Source organism: Schistocerca americana, chromosome 2 (assembly GCF_021461395.2).
Source record: "Schistocerca americana isolate TAMUIC-IGC-003095 chromosome 2, iqSchAmer2.1, whole genome shotgun sequence".
Classification (NCBI taxonomy): domain Eukaryota; kingdom Metazoa; phylum Arthropoda; class Insecta; order Orthoptera; family Acrididae; genus Schistocerca; species Schistocerca americana.
Window position 1 is genome coordinate 798,023,621 of NC_060120.1, and position 25,944 is coordinate 798,049,564.

At 39.1% G+C, this 25,944-nt stretch overlaps 1 protein-coding gene and 1 pseudogene across 1 annotated transcript in view; both read right to left on the bottom strand.

The window, feature by feature from the left end:
* Nucleotides 1–204: 204 nt before the first annotated feature.
* The window catches only part of LOC124594443 (androgen-dependent TFPI-regulating protein-like), a 90,743-nt gene continuing 65,003 nt past the window's right edge, over nt 205–25,944 (bottom strand). The window contains exons 5-6 of the mRNA XM_047132818.1: nt 451–602; nt 205–345 (exon numbers count right to left, since the gene is read on the bottom strand). Of these exons, the coding sequence (XP_046988774.1) occupies nt 287–345; nt 451–602 (211 nt within the window). The 3' untranslated portion in view covers nt 205–286. The remainder of the gene's footprint in view (nt 346–450; nt 603–25,944) is intronic.
* On the bottom strand, nt 9,337–9,455 carry LOC124597080 (annotated as a pseudogene).

A 25,944-nucleotide genomic window follows, 5' to 3' on the forward strand; every position in this document is an offset into this window, starting at 1 on the left:
TTTTAGTCTGTTGTGTAAAATGGGAAAATAAGCAAAAACTTGATAATCCAGTTTATGAAGCAAAATCAGTTTTGCAGTTTTCCATGATCCAACTGAACACTGGCAACATTAATTTTACATATAAGGCATCACATAATTTAAAGTATAATTTTTCAGAACAATTTATTTTAACAAAATAATGAGTGAGTTTGGTGACATGTAAGACCAATGCACAAAGTCTTTTGGTAAGACTGTGTATAAATTTGAATGTGCTATTGAAATTACTCTCATAGTTGTGTGCAAAAATCTAGATTTGCTTGTTCTTTTTTGAAGTCTCCTGTGCTTTCAGCATTTGAATTTCATGACCTGAAATCAAGAAGGTGGTTATTGTTTACACAAAGAAATATAATGAACCAGTGTTAAAAGATGATGTTAACATAAATGGTATGCAGAAAAAATATGGATATTTACCCCAAATTCTTGTACTCAGATATTCACCAAATGTATATGTCACCAGTGTCCATACATATATTAGGAGTACTAAGGAAATACGAAGTGGCCAGGTAGATGTTATAAATATTGGGTAGAGCCATACTCCATCAAAGTAGTATGTTGAAAAGAAGCTGAAATTATGAAAGATAATAGTTTAATTTTGTCTGTGAATAATGATTTATGGAGTGATCATGTGTTTCATGCTGGATTACGTCTCACATTTTTAGAAGTATAGTTTTAAGAACCACATCCAGCAGAGGAATATTCAAAATTCAGAGGAATATTCAGAATTCAGAAAATAGTAAAAATTGTATGTTAATTAATTTATTATTATATCCAGGTCCTCGTCATATTGGCTATTGACAAACAGTAATTCACATGTAATGGTAATCAGGAGTTTATCTTTGTTGGTAAATTGCAGAGAACCATGGACAATAATTGGTTGTGCAAGGGGCAGTGACTTTCTCAAGGGAAACTTAACACAACTGATAATGTTGCACATGACAGCAAATAGCCTTGGTTGTTAGACCAGCAACTGCTTTCACACAGAGTTCATAAAATTTGTTTGGAGCTTTTGCTAGTATTCCACAGTGGTATTTTTTTTTTTTCAAACATCGTAACAAGTCCAGTCGAAGTGAGGAGGCTTAGAGATTTTATCCAGTATAAGGAATAATTATTATGAAAAAATTCATTTTTTCTTGCTGTCAGTGAGTTTCAAATATTATCAGAGGGTGAAAGAAGTTGCAATTTGCCATTGGACTAATTCTACTCATTGATATGACTTTTTTTAAAGCTGGAGATAGAGTGAATGAATACTGTAGAAGGATCACCCACTATGGTCATTAAAACTCAGTTACCAGAAAGTTATTCATATGTTTAAAGATCTGAATAATTAAACTTACAAATTTAGAAATTAGTGTACATTATTATAATATTAACAGAAAGGAAATGTAGTAAAGTTGTATAGCCAAGAACCTCACTAATATTTTGTTATGGAATAATGAACATCATGGTGTTGCTTGTACTGTCGTCATTGGCTGATACTCGTATCCGAGTTTTCATTTCTCTCCTGAGATTTCCTTTGTCACGGTTCAGGCGTGGAAGTGTCGTTGATGGCTTAGCAATCCAATCCTAGTGTGGAACAGGCAGCCACAGACATTACAGCTGATGGAAGGTGGAGGACGTGGCTGAGCCTGGAGGAGTTTACGTCTCTGGCGTTTGTCATTCTCCATTCTTCGACGTTCCAGCTCAAAGTTTTGAAGAGCATTTGAGGTAACTGAGCGCCAGCGACTTTGGCCTTCTGCTATTGTGGACCAGTTACTCGGATCGATGTTCAAGTTTTTCAGATTTTTCTTGTACTGATCCTTATAATGTTTGAGAGGGGCACCTCGTGGCCTTTTACCTGTGCTCACTTCGCTGTACAGCATTTGGCATGGAAGTCTGTCATTTTTCATCCGCTGGACATGTCCAACCCATCTGAGTTGATGCCCAATGATAAGAGCTTCCATGTTATACATTTTTGCTTTCTCAAGAACAGCCGTGTTGGATATGAAGTCGTCCCATTTCAGGTTCATGATATGTTTTAGCTTCTGTTGATTGAAGCGTTCTAGTTTCTTCAGATCACAGCGATATAATGTCCAAGTTTCACAAACATATAGCAGGGTGGAAATGATACAGCTTTGTACACCATCAGTTTGGTGTACAGTGTTAGGTCTTTATTCAGGAAGACAAGCTTTGCAAGACGTCCAAATGCTACATGGGCAGCACATAATCTATTCTCCACATCTTTCCCAGATGAGCAGTTAGATGACAGTATGCTTCACAGGTAGAGGAAATGGTCCACATGAACATCATGGTGTTAATTGTACTGTAATAATATAGAAAACAGAGATTTATTTAAGATGCAGCAGCTCAAAAATAAGTTGTCAGGAATTAATAGAAATTAATGGAGAGTCTTCGGACACAAGTACATCAAAACTGATGCTTTGCAGATAATGAAGATTGAGAAATTGCATACATGGAGACAGGTCCTATTGCACTATTGGAATCATACCCATCCATTTCCTCAAATTATAGCTCTAGAATTTGTTCACTGTTAGGGTATTAAAAATAGCAATTCATGTGATATAATCTATGCCCTATTGGTGTCAGATTGATGAATCTGTGTGGCATAGGATCATGAAAATACTATACAGACATACCTGTGTTACCATTAGTGTGTGGTCATGTACTGTACGCTGGAAAATATTTCTGAATTCCTTGCTATGCAACAATCATCAAAAGGGCTTCAGACATACAGGTGGTTATCATCACTGACCAATAGCCTCATTATCTTCAAGGAACTATGTCCATCTTAATGACAATATGGTTTCATTCAAATGCTTTCCAGCATGCTCTTTCTTGACACCATTAAAAACAGAAGTGACAAAGAATAGAAGTCTAGTATCAGGAAATAAGTCACCACTTCTCATTATGCTGTTCACTTAAAAATACTTTTTGTGTACATGCTGAATATAGTGGTATTACTATCTCAGCCTGGAAGGTGTACAATGGGGCCCTTGTATTTGCTTGAGCTTGTTGGTGTATCAAATGGTCTCTTTCAGCCACCTGCTACCAATGTCCAGAACTTTCTCATTATGTACCCTTGCCCTCATATAACCAACCACAGTTCTGAATCTATCAGAGCAACTGGTAAAAATTAAGTGGCAACACATAACTATTTGTAGTATCGTTCCCAGAACCGATCGTGGTCCTCTGGTATGAAGCCGAGTGGAAGGCTTAAACCAGAGGCTCAGACGATTCTGCGGAGATCTGGGGTGCAAATTTCTCAACCTCTGTTATCAGGTGGAGAAATATAGGGTCCCCCAGAATAGGTCACGCGTGCACTACACGCCGGAAGTGGCTACAAGGGTAGCGGAGTATGTGTGGCGTGTACATGTGGGTTTTTTAGGTTAGAGAATTCCCTCCCTAGGCACAACAAGATGCCTCCTGAGACGCGGCAAGGTAGGAGTAGGCAAAATGCAATAGGGAATAACAATATTAATGTGCTAATAGTAAACTGCAGGAGCGTCTATAGAAAGGTCCCGGAACTGCTCTCATTAATAAACGGTCACAATGCCCATATAGTACTAGGAACAGAAAGTTGGCTGAATCCAGACGTAAACAGTAATGAAATCCTAAACTCAGACTGGAACGCTTACTGCAGAGACAGGCTGGACGGTGAAGGGGGAGGCGTGTTTATAGCGATAAGAAGTGCAATAGTATCGAAGGAAATTGACAGAGATCCGAAATGTGAAATAATTTGGGTGAAGGTCACGGTTAAAGCAGGCTCAGACATGGTAATTGGATGTCTCTATAGGCCCCCTGCCTCAGCAGCTGCTGTGGCTGAGCACCTGAAGGATAATTTGGAAAATATTTTGAGTAGATTTCCCCACCATTTTATAGTTCTGGGTGGAGATTTTAATTTGCCGGATATAGATTGGGAGACTCAAATGTTCATAATGGGTGGCAGGGACAAAAAATCCAGTGAGATTTTTTCAAGTGCTTTATCTGAAAACTACCTTGAGCAGTTAAACAGAGAACTGACTTGTGGTGATAACATATTAGACCTTCTAGTGACAAACAGACCTGAACTATTTGAATCAGTTAACGCAGAACAGGGAATCAGCGATCATAAAGCGGTTACTGCATCGATGATTTCAGCCGTAAATAGAAATATTAAAAAAGGTAGGAAGATTTTTCTGTTTAGCAAAAGTGACAAAAAGCAGATTACAGGGTACCTGACGGCTCAATGCAAAAGTTTTGTCTCAAGTACAGATAGTGTTGAGGATCAGTGGACAAAGTACAAAACCATCGTACAATATGTGTTAGATGAGTATGTGCCAAGCAAGATCATAAGAGATGTAAAAGAGCCACCGTGGTACAACAACCAAGTTAGAAAACTGCTTTGGAAGGAAAGGGAACTTAACAGCAAACATAAACATAGCCAAAGCCTTGCAAACAAACAAAAATTACGCGAAGCGAAATGTAGTGGGAGGAGGGCTATGTGAGAGGCATTCAATGAATTCAAAAGTAATGTTCTATGTGCTGACTTGGCAGAAATCCTACGAAATTTTGGTCTTATGTCAAAGCGGTAGCTGGATCAAAACAACATGTCCAGACAATCTGTGACCAAAATGGTACTGAAACAGAGGATGACAGACTAAAGGCCGAAATACTAAATGTCTTTTTCCAAAGCTGTTTCACAGATAAAGACTGCACTGTAGTTCCTTCTCTAGATTGTCATACAGATGACAAAATGGTAGATATCTAAATAGACGACAGAGGGATAGAGGAACAATTAAAATCGCTCAAAAGAGGAAAGGCCACTGGACCTGATGGGATACCAGTTCGATTTAACACAGAGTATGTGAAGGAACTTGCCCCCCTTCTTGCAGTCGTGTGCCATAGGTCTCTAGAAGAGCGTAGCATTCCAAACGATTGGAAAAGAGCACAGGTCATCCCCGTTTTCAAGAAGGGACGTCGAACTGATGTGCCGAACTATAGACCTATATCTCTAATGTCGATCAGTTGTAGAATTTTGGAACACGTATTATGTTCGAGTATAATGACTTTTCTGGAGACTGGAAATCTACTCAGTAGGAATCAGCATAGATTTTGAAATAGATGATCGTGTGAAACCCAGCTCGCGCTATTCATCCACGAGGCTCAGAGGGCCATAGACACAGGTTCCCAGGTAGATGCCGTGTATCTTGACTTCCGCGAGGCGTTTGATACAGTTCCTCACAGTAATTTAAGGAACAAAGTAAGAGTATATGGACTATCAGACCAATTGTGTGATTCGATTGAAGAGTTCCTAGATAACAGAACGCAGCATGCCATTCTCATTGGAGAGAAGTCTTCCGAAGTGAGAGGGAATGGCAATTGAATCTCAATGTAGACAAGTGTAATGTGCTGCAAATAGATAGAAAGATAGGTCCCATATCATTTAGCTACAAAATAGCAGGTCAGCAACTGGAAGCAGTTAAGTCCATTAACTATATGGGAGTACGCATTAGGAGTGATTTAAAATGGAATGATCATATAAAGTTGATCGTTGGTAAAGCAGATGCCAGACTGAGATTCATGGGAAGAATCCTAAGGAAAAGCAATCTGTAAACAAAGGCAGTAGAATACAGTATGCTTGTTCGCCCACTGCTTGAATACTGCTCAGCAGTGTGGGATCCATACCAGATATGGTTGATAGAAGAGATAAAGCAGATCCAATGGAGAGCAGCGCGCTTCATTACTGGATCATTTAGTAATCACGAGAGCGTTACGAAGATGATAGATAAACTCCAGTAGAAGACTCTGCAGGAGAGACGCTCAGTAGCTCGGTACGGGCTTTTGTTGAAGTTTCGAGAACATACCTTCACCGAGGAGTCAAGCAGAATATTGCTCCCTCCTACATATATCTCGCGAAGAGACCATGAGGATAAAATCAGAGAGATTAGAGGCCACACAGAGGGATACTGACAATCCTTCTTTCCACGAACAATACGAGACTGGAATAGAAGTGAGAACTGATAGAGGTACTCAAGGTACCCTCCACCACACACCATCAGGTGGCTTGCGTAGTATGGATGTAGATGTAGATGTAGATGAAATATGATCAGCTGTATCATATAGCCTAAATGATGTATTTGCCACCCTTTAAACACAGTTAAACAGTTGAACACTTGTTACCATCAATGTATACTCAGATTCCAGAATGAGATTACTTGGTAGTACTCTTCACAAATTGAAGCAGAGCTTGCACTTATTCTTATCAACCTTGGTGTCAGCACATTCAGTGTGCAACTCTCGAACATTCCAAGAAATCTAATGGAAAAAAGGAATATTAGGGTTTAGAAATCTAATGGAGTATGAAATTCAAGGACAGTTAATCACTAAATTTAAAAACAACTATAAAACAGGGACACTATGATCTTTTATGCACAATGCAGTGCCTTAGTGTTAGTATAAATTCATAAAATTAGTGTTTAAAGTTAAAGACAGGTGCAAAATTCTTTCCACAGGAATAATTAGTATTCATCATTCAAAGATAATAGAGTTGGAAAATGCAGCAATCAGAAAGGTTAGGTTAATACAGAGGAAAGATAATAATTGTGATATCCAATTTCAGAATTGTTGTGAATACAGTTGTCATTGGGATTTTTTTATTATAAATTAAACATAAGAATGAAATTGGCTAACATGTTACTATATTGTTATAGTTACAAAATGTATTGTTTTATAAAAATGAGAATAGAACGATCAAAACACACCATTTGGGAGCATATTGCAGGGCACCAACTGTGTACTCATCTCCTTCAAGTGAGCAAATCCACTATTACAGATCATTGCATTTCAATGGGCCCTTTGATGAATTATAGCAATGTTAAATTTGTGGGTCATAAACCAATTCTGGGAGGCTACCATTAAGGAGTTGGTGGAAATTTGACTGTCAGAATATCGTATCATCACTGGTGGTTTCAAGGTGGATACTACATGAAATGTTGCCAGTAGACAGCTCCATTTTCTGTGTAATTTGAATTTATTTATTAGTTCAGTGAATAAGAATTAGCAATCTGATACTGAAACTGTGAGCTTTCACCAAGGGTTATGACTGAATCAACCTCCTCAAGTAACCCATGAGAACACCACGCATTTGTTGGTTGGAGCTTAATAAAGAAGCTCAATGTATTTTCATGAGTTTACAACTAAAGATGACCTGAAGACTGGACCAAAATACCAGATGGTATTCTTTGGATTCTGGCAGTTTTCCCAAGTTTGCAGAGCTATTACTATGCTGGGAAAGATTTAAATGTCTCGTATATCCTGAGCACTGAAAAGCAAGTCTCAGCATGTTCAACTAATCTGGTGCCATTCAGCCTTTTTCTCTGATACTTAAAGATAAAGCCTGTGTGCCAGTTAGGACAATTCTAGGTGATTTAAACCATCACATTGTCACAAGATGTGAAACAATGTCAATAGAAACTCTCCAGTCTACCCAGTTGTACCCACATGAGTGACTCCAAATACATATTGTAGATGACAGCTGGAATATTAAGCACCTGCTGAATTTATTTTAGGAAAGTGTTCACCACCACTTTTTATTATCAACTGAAGACATAAAATCTGTATATAAGTCCCTGACTGTATTTGGCACTTTGTTCATAATTGTCCATTTGATCACACATTATTATTCTCTAATATTATATTATATATTGTTTTATGTAACTTATGCTGCATATTAATATGTAATAATGTGTGATTAACACACACACAAATGCAAAGTTGCATTTGTGTGTGTGTGTGTGTGTGTGTGTGTGTGTGTGTGTGTGTGTGTGTGTCTGTTTTTGACAAAGGCCAACAAACTTATTTTGTGGTAGTCTTTTTGTTGTACCTATCTGTGTCTCAGCATCTCCGCTATATGCGCTCTATGGTGAGTAGCAACTATCCTTCTCATCAAATGGTTACATTCCATCCTGAACTTTCCATTGTTTGATTTTAAACTTGTTAAACTTTTAGTCCATTGGAAGTTATTACTTAGGAAACTTTATAACTATAGTTCTTGTTGTAAATGTGCATTTAGTTTGAGATTCTCTGTTTCATAGCTCAGACTGCAAGAAAAGAAAACAGTCACCACATATAATACAGTGCTGGTGAGTTGTTGCTAGAAGCCTTATTCCTGTTTTCCAGTTGTAATGTCATATAAAGTAATGTAGTCACTGTGTTGATTAGTTTTAAATCAGTAGACTGTCCCTCGATTCTTTAAGGAATTGAACTCTCACTTATAAAACATCTTGAATCCTCTGACAACTTTGCAAATGAGTAAATGTGTTAAATATTTGACATTTAGTATGTAAGTGAGAAAAAGTTTAGAACAGGTTTGAAATTATGTTTAAACTTTGTTGTAAGTTTTAAACCAGTTGACTGCCCCCCCCCCCCCCCACCCCCACCCCCCCCTCCCATTTTCAATACACTGAATGGCTGTAGTCTGGTTAATTTGCACTCTGGTTTAAGCTAAAGCTAGTTTTTCACAACATCTCAATATTGTCATGTCTCTTGAACTCTGTGTTGTATAATGATATAATTTTGTAGATACGTTCAGTGGTATATAAGGTTATTGTTATAAAATGTGTTGCAAATAGAGTTGATAAAAGAAATTATAAATTAAAATGTCATGCTTGATGCTGAAATTGTACTGCAAAAATGGCAGAAATATTGTAAAATCAAACAATGGAAAATCCAGGATGGAATGCAACAATATAATGAAAAGTATAGTTGCTACTCACCATATAGTAAAGATGCTGAAGACACAACAAAAAGTGATTCAACATCTCCGGTATATGGTGAGTAGAAATATTGTAAGTGATAAGCTGTCTTCCTTTTATTAGTTTGTGGGAATGCCAGTGAGGAAAAGTTTTGTAAAGATATGAAATTATCATTGGAAGTCACTAAATGCTCTCTGTGACAAATACTGGATTAATATATTGTGGCTAATTTGCACGCCATGAGTTCCACTACATTAAGTCCTGTACACAATTTCTAACTGTGATATTTGTCTTATTGTGTTAAACCTTTAACATCGGCTTATTGCTCTTAATAAGTAGGTCATGATAACAGTAAAATAAACAAATAAACACCATCCCAAAAGGCTTTGAAGGCCCAACAGTACTGCCGTGTCATCCTCAACCCTTAGGAGTCATTGGATCCATATACAGAGGAGCATGTGGTCAGCACACCACTTTCCCAACCTTCGTCAGTTTTCACGACCGGCATCACTACTTCTCAGTCAAGTAGCTCCTCAATTAGTGTCACAAGGGCTGAGAGCACCCAGCTTGCCAACAGCACTCGGTAGACCCAGACGGTGACCCATCCAAGTGCAAGCCGAGCTAAACAGTGCTTAACTTCGGTGATCTGACGAGAACTGGTGTTACCATTGTTGCAAGGCCATTGACAAATTCATTCAGTAGTTATATGAAATTTTTGTTGCCAATTACATAGGCAACCTGCAACTGGGACCATGCGCCATGAGCCAGGGTAACAACTTGGTATCACAGATTACCCTTCCTGCTAGCATGTCTAACTTTTAATTAGGATTGAAGGTGAAGCTGTGTGGAGACAACATCAGAAAAGTGTGACCTATTGTATTACATGAACTTCCACATGAGACAGCAATTCATTTGATGTCCAAAAAAAGAAATCCTATTGTCTAAATACTGTAATTACACTGATTAGACAGGTAAGATTTTGGAGAGTGATACGCAATTGAACTCTTCTCTATCATATGAGTAGAAATAGGAAAATAATTACTGCATTTATATCTAAAAAAAATTAAATTGAAAAATATGCTTCTCTTAATATTTCTAAACCAAGAAATTAAATGTTTTTCATGAGGACTTTTGTTATGATTCATCTGGATAATAACTGAATAATGGCATCTTCAACAGTTATATTTATGGTTAATAACTTAGGTGGCTTATCTTGTATATTGCACTTGTATATATATGAGGGAGACAACCAAGGAATGCAGAGGAATGGAGGGAATGTGTGGTAGTGACTAAAAACAAAAGGGACATTTATTAGATATCATAACTCTATTCATCTACATCTACATACATAGTCTCCAAACAACTGTGAAGTGCATCATAGAGGGTATTTCCTATTACAACACTTATTAGATCTTCATACCATTCATTTTGCATATGGAATGCAGGAAAAATGATTGTTTAAATATGTCTCTGTCTGGTGTAATTAGTCCAACCTTATCTGTACAGTGAGATGCATTGGTGTGGTTTTGTGTGTGTGTGTGTGGGGGGGGGGGGGGGGTAATAAATTTCTATGTTCCTCAATTAATGTTGCTTTCATATTTTGTAAGTATGTTACCTTGGGGTAGATGGTGTCTGTCTTCAAACAGCTGCCAGTATCTCTGTGACCCCGTACCATGGGTCAAACAAACCTGTTGCCACTTCTGCTGTCCTGTGTACATGTTCAATGTCCACTGTTTGGGCTATCTGATATGGATCCCACATGCTTGAGTAATATTCAAGGATGGGCCAGAGTGAATGTTTTGTGAGCAGTCTTGTTTGTACACTGATTGCATTTTCCCAGTAGACTACCTATGAACCAAAGCTTGGTATCATTATGAATTAACTGATTCAGTTGTGACTTACTGCTATTGTAGTCACAAGTGTTCACACAGATGCCTTTATAGACTCAAGGCAACAAACATGGAACTGTCTAGCAGCTGCAGAAGGAGCCTGTTGAACATGCAGTAAGTTCCATTGCAGAACACTGAAAGCACACTGGTCACACTGGGAATTGCTGTGGAATGCCACTCTGTGAGACAGGCCATGAGTGTGTTCTAGTATAGTGTTCTGAACAGCTCACTGTCCTGGTTTCACCCACTCACTTGATATTAATGGTAGTGGGGTATTGAGCTGCAATAAAATGCAGCTGATCACAGAAACTTCCCTGTTTCTTGATGGGCATGTGTCGCACTGGGATGAAGTTCAGCCAGAGACTGCATTGCGGCATAGTGGCTTGCACAACTTGAATAGGATGTGCGGCATGTCTAGAAAGGAAAGGTATAATTACAATGCGTTTGGAAGAAGCATCTATTTATCACAATTGGCCCCACTGCTGTTTCCTCTGTTAACTGCATGACAAGCCACTATTCACTAAACATCAGCAGTAGAGCTGCTGTTGAGTGTGAGTACAAAATGCTGCCAGGTGCAAAGTTGGTACTGAGATTCATCTTCCATGCTTCAAAGGGAAAAATTATTCTCCATATCAATTCTGTTTACACTGGGAATGCTGTGACTTTATAATAGCAAATGGCATCATGAATAAGGGAGACCAACCTATGATAGTAAGGTGAAAATTTCCCCGGCCTGCCAGAAAGATGGCTTTAAAATCAAAGAAATATTTCTGTGATGAATTTGCACTATAATGTAAGTGTAGTGTCAATTTGATCTTACTATAGTCCAATCAAGGCACTCGACTTCATGCCCGAACTGTTTGCCATCATCAAACTTCCACAATGATTTGTCAGTTCACTTCCAGTTCCTTGTCCATCTCTCTTTCTTGGTGTGCTCACATCTTGAATCCTGGGTCTGACCCTTTTATTTCATATTTCATCACACATCATAACCACACCAAAAACTACATACACACACATCGATGCTAACAAAATTCAACACTGTCCAAACACTAATAGATCCTTTCATACAAGATGCAATTCAGCATAACATATACAGTTATTATAATCACAGAGATCAGCTACATCAGATAAGCTTTGTACGACATTGGGTGAAGATGAATTTTTGAAGGTCACAGTTATTGTTGCAACTGGGTCACCATAGTCGTAAGTATAACAACTTAACATTGTATACTGGCGTAACAATAAACCTGCAGTGTAGAAGGTTGCAGGTTGCAATTCTTTTTATTTATAATTCTAATCTGAAACTGTGATTATTATTTTTATTTGGTTAACTGTTTAAATGTATTTTTTTTATTTCTAGTGCTTTGCCATGCTCTTTTTATCATTGTATTGACTTTTTTATTTTCTCTTATTTTTCTTCCTACTATTATGTTTTCATTTGGAATCTGCTAGTGTCACTTATAATATACAACCTATTGCCAAGCACAACTGCTCATCAGTTGGTAACATGGCAGCTCATATAGCCAGTGTGAGGATGGTTTCAGGTAACCAGTGACAGAGAAATATTCCAGTTTGCTTCTAGAGTTAGTACTGAAGTTTTCTGTTGTGAGTTTGCTTGTAGTGGAAATTGCTGTGTACAATACAGTTGTGATTTTAGTTCTGCTGCATATTGTTGACTGCTGTTATCTCAGAGGCATTGCACATTACAAGGTCATGCTTAAGTTAGAACATGAGTTTAAAATGAGGGCTACAAAACTCATCATTTGCTGTGGTTCAGTCAATGGGCACTTAAAATCAGCTGTTGAGAGAGCATATCACATTTCTGTCATATATTGTGAGAGCTGTCTCCAACATTGCTCCACATTACACATTAACAGCATTTGTGAAATGAGTGGCCATGTTTTTGTGTTGCCTATAACTGAGTGGTAGCCAAAAGCTGATGTGGAAACACTGCAGTGGCAAGTGACAGATGTCAACTATCAAGTAATTTTAATTGGTAGTTATGTTTGCACAGCTTTTTAAAGTAACAGTGTTGTGTGTACTTCATTGATATGGATAAACTGGAGTAGGCCTACTGTACAATCATAAAATTCTGTATTATTTATAAGTTGTCCAAATAGACCTCCCCATGAGTCAGATCCATGGCCTGGGATGGCTTGTGTGCCTCAGTGACATAGATAGCCTTAAGGTAGTTGTAACCCCAAGAGACCAAACAAATGTGGTTCCTGAAGAGGGACAGCAGCCTATCTAGTAGTTGCAAGGATGACTGACTGATCTGACCTTGTAACATTAGCCAACATGGCCTTCTTATGCTTGTACTTTGAACAGCTGAAAGCAAAGGGAAACTACAGCTGTTGTACTACTTGAAGGTTAAATGATGGCCTCCTCTAGGGTAAAGCGTTCTGGAGGTAAAAAAGTCCCCCATTTGGATCTCCATGTAGGACTACTCAGGGGGATGTTGTCATCACGCAAAACAAAATTGGCATTCTACAGCTCAGGTTGTTGAATGTTAGATCCCTTAATGAGATAGTAAAGCTAGAGAGCTTAAAAACAGAAATGGACAGGTTGAAGTTACTGTAGATACAGTGGAAATTAGTGAAGTGCAGTAGCAGGAAGAACAGGACTTCCGGTCAAGTGAGTAGAGAATTATAAATACAAAATCAAACAGGGATAATTCAGGAGTAAGTCTAATAGTGAATAGGAAAATAGGAATGTGTGTAAGCTTGCAAGTATTAAAAAAAAATAGCTGAAATTGCCAAATTCATAGTGCACCGGGTGGCAGTAGAATGTACACCCCTACTTGTGCTGTAGCAACTGTGCATGCACAACTAGGCACACACACAGCCAAGGTTGGTGGTGCATTTGTAAACAGGAGACATGACAAAACCTGATTGTAATTTGTAAAGGACATTTCAGGTTACTATTTGTTGATAGTTTCTCTGACGCTACAGTACACAGTTGCTATTCTCAGAAATTAGCTACTCAAGTAACATCTATGACAAATTATCAGTTGCTCTTTGGAGTACTGGTAACTACTGACAATACAGATAAAGCTGAATTAATATTTATTGTGCTATGTAGCAATGATGAAATATGAAGAATGTGGTTTCCAGTCAAATTCATCTCTTCTCCTGAGAATGTACATTTGTGTCATTTGTTTGTTGATTTCCTTGACATTCATTTAAATGATATTGACATTTCATTTGGAATTGTAGGTATGTTAGAAGAAACAGGAAATAACTGTGATGATTCCATGAATTGTGATTTGGACAATGTCAGTTGTGCCAGTAACAGTTCTGAAAAAGAATACCTAGCCTAAAAAACATGTACTGCAGCAGCCCTCAGCAACAAGGAAAAAGCAGTAAATAGCAAAGTTTCCCATTGTGGCTCTAACAAGATAGAGCTTGTTAAATGGAGGAGGGAGAAAACACTTGAAGTTATACAATGTGCAAAGGTGTTCTCATTTTGTAAAATCAGAGCACGAATTGTACAAATGGAAGAATGAATTACATGAAATAAAAAATATGTGCAAAATGGGAATCTGAAAATGTCTGAATGAAAAACTGTTTGAAAGAGGCTGTGCACCATTACCGATGGAGACCTACGAGACTGGGCCTCCAAATTACATCTGATACAGGCATTGTTAATTTCCAGGCTTCATCAACCTGGCTCCACAGATTCAAGAAATCATACAGAATAGGAATTCACAAAATTACCAAAATTGTGTCACGCAAACATGTACAGCAGCTGCCAGTGATAGACAATGTTATAGAGAAATTGATAGCTAACATGAAGACAAAACTTACTGTTATTCCCACAACTGCTATTTATAATGCTGATCAGTCAGGTTTCATGAAAGAACTGCATGCACACTGCTCTTTATTATTTTAGGGTGAAAAAAAAGACAGAGTTGGTTGCCAAATCAATGAAAGCAATGAAACATTCTTATACGATAATGACAGTGATAAGTATGAGTGGTTTCTGCAGCTGTATATCTGTCTTCAAGAACCGCAAAGCAAATTAGGTCCAAAAATAAAAAATTGACTGTTTAGTTGCAAAAATCTCGTAATCAATGTATCAAAATCTGGAAAAATGGGAAAGAATAATTTGCAACATTTTGTTCAAAATGTATTCCTACCAGCTGCAGAAACTAATTCATTGCTTTTGTTAGATTCATGGTCTGGACATAACGACATCTCTGTTTTTGTGGTGGATGATGAAGAATCTGTAGATGTAATGTGGATTCTGCCTGGAACTACTAGTGCGATTCAACCTCTCGATAATGAAATTTTTCGACAGTGGAAAGCATTTTTCAGGAAATTAACAGATAAGATAATTTCTGATACCTCTCCTCATTTCAGGTTTATCAGTGGGACAGTATTCTTAAGCTCCAGTCATTTGTACATTACCAATTTTCTTTGCCATGTTTAAGAATTTGATCAAGTATGACTGATATGCCGCAGTCGATACACCAGTTCCCGTGAAATCACCGATGTTAAGCACTGTCGGGCGTGGTCAGCACTTGGATGGGTGATCCTCCAGGCCACCATGCACTGTTGCCATTTTTTGGGGTGCATTCAGCCTTGTGATGCCAATTGAGTAGCTACTCGACTGAATAGTAGCGGCTTCGGTCAACTATACCATCATAATGACCGGGAGAGCAGTGTACTGACCCCATGCCCCTCCTATCCGCATCCTCCACTGAGGATGACAAGGCAGTTGGATGGTTCCGGTAGGCCGCTCGTGGCCTGAAGATGGAGTATGTTTATGACTGATATGCAGCACAATATGCAGAACAATGGCCGGGATCATTTCTGACTCCATTCCAGTTCTGTTTAAGTAAAACTAGTGGTTACCATGAAGTGCCTGACTGCTTCAATTTTGCCTTTGTTCAATGTGTCTGTTGCAAGAAAAATGTTACCATTCAAAAGACATCACATTTTTGTGCCTACTACAGGGAATAAACAAACAACAGTTTGACTGATAGTCTAATGTACAACACTCAAACATTATTATAAGGAATGGCCTACGAAGTTACAACTTCTCATTGATGGAAGTCATCTGTGACATCAGACACTGCCACGATTTTATTTCCTCTGGTAGCCCCTTTTACCAGAATTACATGTGCAAGAATTGAACTGTCAATATCAAGTTGTTGTTGTTGTTGTTTTGGTCTTCAGTCCTGAGACTGGTTTGATGCAGCTATCCATGCTACTCTATCCTGTGCAAGCTTCTTCATCTCCCAGTACCTACTGCAGCCTACATCCTTCTGATCTGCTTAGTGTATTCATCTCTTGGTCTCCCTCTACGATTTTTACCCTCCACCCTGCCCTCCAATACTAAATTTGTGATCCCTTGATGCCTCAGAACATGTCCTACCAACCGGTCCCTTCTTCTTCCCAATTCTATTCAATACCTCCTCATTAGTTTTGTGATCTACCCATCTAATCCTCAGCATTCTTCTGTAGCACCACATTTCGAAAGCTTCTATTCTCTTCTTGACTAAACTATTTATCATCCATGATTCACGTCCATACATGGAAGTACTCGATGTTAACAAATTTCTCTTCTTCAGAAACGCTTTCCTCACCATTGCCAGTCTACATTTTATATCCTCTCTACTTCAACCATCATGTTATTTTGCTCCCCAAATAGCAAAACTCCTTTACTACTTTAAGTGTCTCATTTCCTAATCTAATTCCCTCACCATCACTCGACTTAATTCAACTACATTCCATTATCCTCGTTTTGCTTTTGTTGATGTTCATCTTATATCCTCCTTTCAAGACACTGTCCATTCCGTTCAACTGCTCTTCCAGGTCCTTTGCTGTCTCTGACAGAACTACTATGTCATTGGTGAACCTCAAAGTTTTTATTTCTTCTCCATGGATCTTAATACCTACTCCGAACTTTTCTTTTGTTTCCTTTACTGCTTGCTCAATATACAGATTGAATAGCATTGGGGAGAGGCTACAACCCTGTCTCACTCCCTTCCCAACCACTGCTTCCCTTTCATACCCCTTGACTCTTATAACTACCATCTGGTTTCTATACAAATTGTAAATAGCCTTTTGCTCCCTGTATTTTATCCCTGCCACCTTCAGAATTTGAAAGAGAGTATTCCAGTCAACATTGTCAAAAGCTTTCTCTAAGTCTAAAAATGCTAGAAACATAGTTTTGCCTTTCCTTAATCTTTCTTCTAAGATAAGTCATAGGGTCAGTATTGCCTCACATGCTCCAACATTTTTACAGAATCCAAACTGATCTTCCCCGAGGTCGGCTTCTACCAGTTTTTCCATTCGTCTGTAAAGCACTCGCATTAGTATTTTGCAGCTGTGACTTATTAAACTGATAGTTCAGTAACTTTCACATCTGTCAACACCTGCTTTCTTTGGGATTGGAGATATTATATTTTTCTTGAAGTCAGAGGGAATTTCGCCTGTCTCATACATCTTGCTCACCAGATGGTAGAGTTTTGTCAGGACTGGCTCTCCCAAGGCTGTCAGTAGTTCTAATGGAATGTTGCCTACTTCCAGGGCCTTGTTTGGCTTAGGTCTTTCAGTGCTCTGTCAAACTCTTCATGCAGTGTCATATCTCCCATTTCATCTTCATCTACATCCTCTTCCATTTCCACAATATTGTCCTCTAGAACATCGCCTCTGTATAGACCCTCTATATACTCCTTCCACCTTTCTGCTTTCCCTTCTTTGCTTAGAACTGTGTTTCCATCTGAGCTCTTGATATTCATGCAAGTGATTCTCTTTTCTCCAAAGGTCTCTCTAATTTTCCTGTAGGCAGTATCTATCTTACCCCTCGTGAGAAAAGCCTCTACATCCTTACATTTGTCCTCTAGCCATCCCTGCTTATCCATTTTGCACTTCCTGTTGATCTCATTTTTGAGACATTTGTGTTCCTTTTTGCCTGCTTCATTTACTGCATTTTTATATTTTCTCCTTTCATAAATTAAATTCAATATATCTCCTGCTACCCAAGGATTTCTACTAGTCCTCGTCTTTTACCTACTTGATCCTCTGCTGCCTTCACTACTTCATCCCTCAGAGCTACCCATTCTTCTTCTACTGTATTTATTTCCCCATTCCTGTCATCATTCCCTTATGCTCTCCTTGAAACTCTGTACAACCTCTGGTTTAGTCAGTTTATCTAGGTCCCATCTCCTTAAATTCACACCTTTTTGCAGTTTCACCAGTTTTAATCTACAGTTCATAACCAATAGATTGTGGCCAGAGTCCACATCTGCCCCTAGAAATGTCCTAAAATTTAAAACCTGGTTCCTAAATCTCTGTTTTATCATTATGTAATCTACCTGAAACCTTCTAGTATCTCCAGGGTTCTTCCATGTATACAACTTTCTTTCAGGATTCTTGAACCAAGTATTAGCTATGATTAAGTCATGCTCTGTGCAAAATTCTACCAGGCGGCTTCCTCTTTCATTTCTTAGCCCCAATCCATATTCACCTACTACGTTTCCTGCTCTTCCTTTTCCTACTGTCGAATTCCAGTCACCAACGACAATTAAATTTTCATCTCCCTTCACTATCTGAATAATTTCTTTTATCTCATTATACATTTCATCAATTTCTTCATCATCTGCAGAGCTAGTTGTCATATAAGCTTGTACTACTGTAGTAGGTGTGGGCTTCGTGTCTTCCTTGGCCACAATAATGCGTTCACTATGCTGTTTGTAGTAGCTTACCTGCACTCCTATTTTCCTATTCATTATTAAACCTACTCCTGCATTACCCCTATTTGATTTTGTGTTTATAACCCTTTATTCACCTGACTAAAAGTCTTGTTCCTCCTGCCACCCACTATATCTAACTTTAACCTATCCATTTCCCTTTTTAAATTTTCTAACCTACCTGTCCAATTAAGGTATCTGACTTTCCATACTCCGATCCGTAGAACACCAGTTTCCTTTCTCCTGATAATGACATCCTCTGAGTAGTCCCTGCCCAGAGATCTGAATGGGGGACTATTTTACCTCCGGAATATTTTACCCAAGAGGACGCCATCATCATTTAACCATACAGTAAAGCTGCACGCCCTGGGAAAAATTATGGCTGTAGTTTCCCCTTGCTTTCACCGTTCGCAGTACCAGCACAGCAAGGCCGTTTTGGTTAGTGTTACAAGGTCAGATCAGTCTGTCATCCAGACTGTTGCCCCTGCAACTACTGAAAAGGCTGCTGCCCCTCTTTGTCGGCCTCTCAACAGAAACCCTCCATGGTGGTTGCACCTGTGGTACAGCTATCTGTATCACTGAGGCACGCAAGCCTCCCCACCAACAGCAAGGTCCATGGTTCATGGGGGGGGGGATATCAAGTTACTAAAAAAAAGTGTATAATTTAAGCCAGGTTTTCACCAGAGAAAACAAACTAACAAACATGAGCAAAAGAGAATTGTGTCTGGTGTACCCGGTAGGCCTCTTGCAGGTCTTTCAACTGGATGCCACTGCAGCCACTTACACATCCATAACCTTCCCCAGTTACATAATTGGAAAATGTATACCTGTATTTTAACGTGGAATCCAAATTTCATGTCTTTCATAGCCACTCCAACATCTGTGAGAATGAATGCTTGGTTAAAAATCAGAGTGAAAAAGTTGTGGTCTGAATGGTATTTGAACCCATGCTCTCTGGATCATGAAAAGCACTCTTTGCCACTGGACCATTTTTGTCTAAAAGAGATTATGACCATTAGGCCTTACATGCGTAATGTGTCACCTCTTGAGATGATGCCCTATGTGGGTAATTAATCTTCTGTTTATAAATTTCCCCTCATTGGTAATGAGAAGCCATGGAAAAATGGCAGCCGACATACAAGGAAAATTTTGGACCAGTGCTAAGGAGAGATTTAGATGCAATTCTGTGTAAAGTGCATGATCTCCACACATGTCATGTTTCCATACAAGTTGAGACACTTAAATTCTTCCTCCCCTGTGCCATTTTGCATGCTCCATCAAGAACAGTGCACTTGCCATGCAAAAAAATCCTCACTGAATAGCAAAGTTTCACACTGTGGCTCTAACCAGATAGAGTTGTATCCTTCATAGGCAACATTTGCTACCTCGTGTTCTCTCCCTTTTCCTCTAGCATAAATGAATGTACCCATATACAAGTGAATAGTCGTGAATTTTCTGCAGATGTTCATTTGAATGTATTCACTTCCATTCACTCCATTGTAAGTCAGACTTTAGGTGCTTAAAATTGGTGTCTGTGAACTTTGGATAATTCTGCTCAAGCAGTGCTGTGTGAATGATTTGCCGAGTTGCGTGCTAGGTGGGCAGAGCTGTACAAATGCTGCTAGAAGCTGTTCTTTGAGCAAAAAAAATGTGTAACTTCAAATTTTTTTAAAAAATACTTGCAGTGCCTCTTAGCAGCTAAAATTTTGTCAGTGCACTTCTTTCGTTGTCTTCTTCCTGTGTATAAAATTTCAGGGTAGCTTTCAACATTTCTTATTGGACCATTTCCTTGTCAGTGTATCATTAACTCCAGAAGGATTCATTGGGTGGAGTACAGTAAAAGACATGCACTGTCCTTAGATTCAGTCAGTTTCCTGCGCATCTGAAAAAAAAAGCTTCAGAGTACAAGTTCCAGTTCCACTGTGACTTTTATGGCCTGCCAAAGAAACATAAAGAAGACCTTCCACTTCATCCATTTATAAGGAGTATGGGAGCCCCAATACACAATCCAGCAAAACATTTGGCTTCTCTTTTCAGCCTTTTGGTAAGGAAATATGAACACCATACTCAAAATTCAGAAGCTTTTACATGGCAACTGAAGAACCTTCATCTCAAACCACAAATACATTACCAAGTTTCAGTGTTGTGTCTTTATTCACACAAGTGCCGCTGGTGGATTCAGTACAACTCATAGGAGGAGGAGGAGATTAGTGTTTAATTTCCTGTTGACAACAAGGTCATTAGAGATGGATCATAAACTCAGATTAGGGAGGGACAAGGAAGGAAATTGGGTGTGCCCTTTCAAAGGAACCATCTCGGCATTTGCTTGAAGTGATTTAGGGAAATCATGGAAAACCTAGATCAGGGTGACCAGATGTGGGTTTGAACTGTCATCCACCCGAAAAGAAGTCCAGTGTGCCAAACACTGTGCTACCTCACTTGGTCTGCTCATAGGGACTAAGCTGAAAGGAGACATCTTACATCTTTTCATACATGTGCTTAATTTGACTTATTTTGTATTTGACAGTCAATATTTTGAGTAAACTGATGGTTTTCCTGTGTGTAGATCACTGTCTACCAGAGTAGGTAAACTTTATGTCGAAAACTCCGAGGACAAAGTACTTCAGTCAGCAGTTTTGAAACCTAAATGCTTTCAGAGATAAGCAGGAAATATTTTTGTATTAAGGCTACAAGGAACAGTAATGCTTCCTTCATTTTTGGAATATCTTAAAACTCCCTCTGTACAACAATCTTCTTCACTATGGAAGTGGAGAAAAATGGAGACCCATTTCTTGATGACATGGTTCTTATGAAAGAAGATGACTCCTTGGATCACAGTGTGTTTCATAAACCAACACACACCAACCTATATCTATGAGCTACAAGGGTCATCAACACCCCAATGCAGTGATGTATTATAGAATCTTGTTCATAGGCTAGAACTGTCTCAGATCCAGAGAGGTTATCAGCAGAGCTTAACCATCTGGACTCTGTTTTTTTGTTTTGTTTAAATGGATATACTGATAAGCATATTCAAATTGCATTTTGACCAGCATGCACTAAACCTCAAGAGCAGCCAGAAGACATGGAAAACTCCACAAAGATGGTTTTTCTGTTTTTGTACCTTATGTTGATGGCATCTGCTTTAAGATCAGCAGCAATGCTTCCTTCATTTTTTTTAAATATCTTAACTCCCTCCACACAACGTTCTGCTTCACCATGGAAGTAGAGAAAAATGAAGACCCCTATCTAGATGTCATGTTTCGTAGAAAAGAAAATGGCTCCTTGGGTCACAGTGTGTTCCAGGAAACAACACACACTGACGTATATATATATATATATATATATATATCTATGAGCTACAAGCTGTCATCAAGTATCCCTACACAGTGGTGTACTATGAACTCTTGTTCTTAGGGATAGAGCTATCTCAGGTCCAGAGAGCTTGTCAGCAGAGCTTAGCTGTCTCTAATCTGTGTTTGTTTGAAACAGATACTCTGATAAGCATATTTGAAATATATTTTGACTAGCCATGTACCGAACCTCAAGAGTAGCCAGAAGAAGTGGGGAACTTCACAAGGATGATTTTTCAAACTTATGTTTATGGCATGTCCTTTAAGATCAGCAGCTGTTTGGCATGAATGCAAATGATGCTGGGTTCTGTTAAAGATGATCTAGGTCTTGTGATGTTAAACTGCTTCTTTATTATTATACTGATTGGTAAGGTACAGTTTGCTTGGGAACTACAATTTACTAGTGTCCATATTTTCCCATCTTGCTATTTTTTCACACTTGAAAATATTTATGGAACAGACTTTGTTTCTCAAACTGCTGCAGTTATTGCTGGATGTTAAGAGTACAAGAGCACCAAAATTCTTGAAATAAATATGATGTTTCTCATAAACAATATTTTTTTTATTGTACTGTCATTTATATCTACATCTACATATACACTCCGCTAGCCACCAAGCAGTGTGTGGTGGAGGGCACTATTCCTGCCAAAGCCAGTGGTAAGAACACTTTCCCCTTGGGTTGGTGTCAATCCTCGTCTGTCCTGGTTGTCAGTCTAGGGTGTAGTGCATGATCCATCTCTCTGTTGGAATACCCATTCTTCTTGAAGGTCGCTCTATGGTGTTCAATCTCACCATCTAAGTGAGCTAGTTCACATATTTTGTGTGCCCTGTCTACTAATGTTTTAATCACCCCTCTTTTATGTCTTGGTTGGTGGTTAGAATCTTTCTGCAGATAATGATCAGTGTGTGTGTGTGTCTTTTCTGAAAACCTTATGACCCAATGATCTGTCCTCTCATTTGATTACAGACACATCTAAGAAGTTCAGATGACCACCGATTTCCTTTTCCATAGTGAATTGAATTCTTGGATTAATACTATTCAGATGTAACAGGAAGGCATCCAGTTCCTTTTCCCCATGGGTCCATATAACAAATGTATTGTCTACATAACGATACCATCTCTCTGGTCTTTTTCTAGCTGTTTGCAGTGCACATTGTTCAAAGTTCTCCATGAACAAGGTAGCCACAACTGGACTGAGAGGACTTCCCATAGCCACCCCATCAATCTGTTCATAAAAAAACATTATTATACCAAAAATAAGTTGTAAGGCAATGTCTGAATAATGCAAAAATATCACTAGGAACAATGCCCGCTATACATGTGATCGCTTCATTCACTGGGATCATGGAAAACGACACCACATTAAAACTGACCAGGATATTATTAGTGCTCACACTAATTTCCTTAATAATATCAATGAAATGTTATGAATTTTACATGACTGTCAGTTCCACTAACATGAGATTTCAGCAGTGAGGCAAGGTGTCCAGCTAATTCATGAGTGGGAGACCCTATTGCGCTAACTATAGGTCTCAAAGATATCAGTGGTTTATGGACCTTGGATAACCCATAGAGTCTGGGCGAGTAAGCTTCTGATTTAAAGAGTTGCTTCTTGTTGAGTGAAGAGAGGGAAGACGCTTTCACCAATTGATGGGTCATTTTCAAAATCTTCGATGTCGGATCCTTCTGAAGTTGTTTGTAATTGTTGGGATCCACAATGTCCATGATTTTTTTCCTGATAATCTTTACTCTTCATTATGACAGTAGCATTGCCCTTATCTGCAGAAAGCACGATGATGTTTTCATCTGCATTGATGTCCCTCAGTGCCTTCCTTTGTGCCTGTGATAGATTACTGTTAGGTAGCTTACATGTGTGCAAAATTCTAGCTGTTTCCATTCTTATAACATCAGTGGACTGAAGTGACACCTGATGGATACCTGCCTCAACATTAGCCACAATATCTTCCGTACTGAAACTTCATCTGCAGTCAAGACTTTGTCTGACACGTTAATAACTGTCTGAGAATTATCCTCTCTTGTGCCTCCTGATGTGTTCTTCTGTAAGCTATCAAACTTCCTCTTTTGTCTAATCACTGATATTTCTGCGCTTAATTCCATAGTTCCAAATGTAAGGTTGTCAATCTTATTCCAATCATCATACTGCATGGTATTACTAATGATAATATGAAGCTGAAATAGCTTACTATTGGCTTCTGCCAGTGCTCGCCGCACCAGGTGAATCCTCTCTCGTAACACTGCTGTTTCCATATGGCTGTAAATTCGATGAGCTTGTGCTGAACAGAACATCCTCTTCACTTGCAGAAATTTTGGAACAGTTGACGTGTCCCTGCAGCATAACAGGAAGGTGAGCGAACACAGTTGTTGTGACTTCTTCTTGTGCATGCTCTTGAACCGTTGAACCGATGCTGACATATCCTCCCCGTAGAGGTGTTTGATCATAGAATGAAGGCTTTCACGGCAGGTGTTGTCATCACTTAACACTTCCGGGCTGAGATGCTGTGGTCCATACCATGAAAATAAAAGAATGTTTAAGATCCATAAAAGATAAACGACATCCTCTAGCTACACCAGGTGTCTATAAAATTCCGTGCAGTTGTGGAAAGGTCTATATAGGCACAACAAAAAGAAGCATCAACACCCGTCTAGGTGAACATAAAAGGAACTGCTGCCTCAGACATATTGATAAATCGGCTGTAGTGGATTATGTGTTTCAGGAAGGTGATCATGAAATAAAGTTTAGTGAGACAACCATCATAGCAAAGACATTGCATTGTTGTGCATGAATGTACAGAGAGGCTATTGAGATTGCCAAACACTGCAATAATTTTAATAGAAAAGATGAAGGCATTAAGCTGGATAAGATATGGATGTTAACATTACAGCAACAGCGTGACAATCAATTAATTTCAAATGAGCAAGTTGGCAATATCAGAGATTATAGCACAGCCAACGTCACATGATTGACGGTGGCACCCTCTGGATGGATTATGTATACGGCACTCACTCGCGCTCTCATTGCAGGTGAAACATCAGGGGAGAGTTTTATGCATGGACCACGGCATCTCAGTGCAGAATTGTTAAGTGATGACTACACCTGCCATCATAGCCTTCATTCTATGGTCCCACATTCTGTTTCTTGAAACCCGCTTGTCCCTTGGAGTTACTCCAAAAGTCCTATCACTGAAAGTCCCCATTTCTGGATGCAATCCTATCCTATGCCAAGATCTTCTACAGTTTCCAATATAGCAATCTCTTGCTCTTACCTGGATAATCTGTGACCTATATGCCTCATCAGCAATTTTCCACTCTACCAGACATCTCTCCTACAAAATCCTGTAGTTATTTGACCCTCATGTTTCCTAGAATCATATCATCTGCCAAGCCAACTTCAAACTGCAACAACATGCCAACTTCTCCTAAACTACCTGTATGGTGTTATTTCCCTTCCTGTACTTCTGCAGCTCCCTAAACAGCCACACCATCAACCACCACTCCTCTCCTACAAACCGAGTTTGGCCAACCTTCTTAACATTCCACAGCCTTCACCACTGGCTCCCAGACCAAGAATAACCCATAATACCAAAAAAGTCACAACTGCACAGTGTCCTCAACATCTCATCTAAAGCACTCTCCCATCCTGAATTATCTATATTATCTAAGGGCCTCACTTCCAGCCCTAAACCTGCATTTGATCATACTACTTTGGTGAAGGACCTCCTTTCCTTCAAATGTAATATCCATTGGAAATATCACTGTGCAACCAAACCCCAAAACCTTTCAAGCCTGACATTAAACGCTGCATTGAACAGTTCACACCACGATCTCAACTTGATCCACCACCACTACCTCAGAATCATCCCTTACAAGCCTTTCGAGAATTCCTCACGTCCAGCATTGACTCACAACCCTTCCTCACGTCCCTACAACATGACTCTAACCTGTCCTCTGCAGAACTCCCTAAAAGCTGATGACTCCATCATTATCCTCCCAGCAGACAAAGGATCTATCACTGTAGAACTTGACCAAAAAGGAGTATGTTAGTGAAGGCCTACGTCAGTTGTCTGACACCTCCACATACAGCATCTGCCATCAAGATTGCATCCCTGTGATTCAAACTGACTTGCAGTCCCTCCTTAAAACCTCAGGGCCCTCACAAGGACTAACACCTTAATCCATTGAACTTCTCACCCCAACCAAACCACGCACCCCC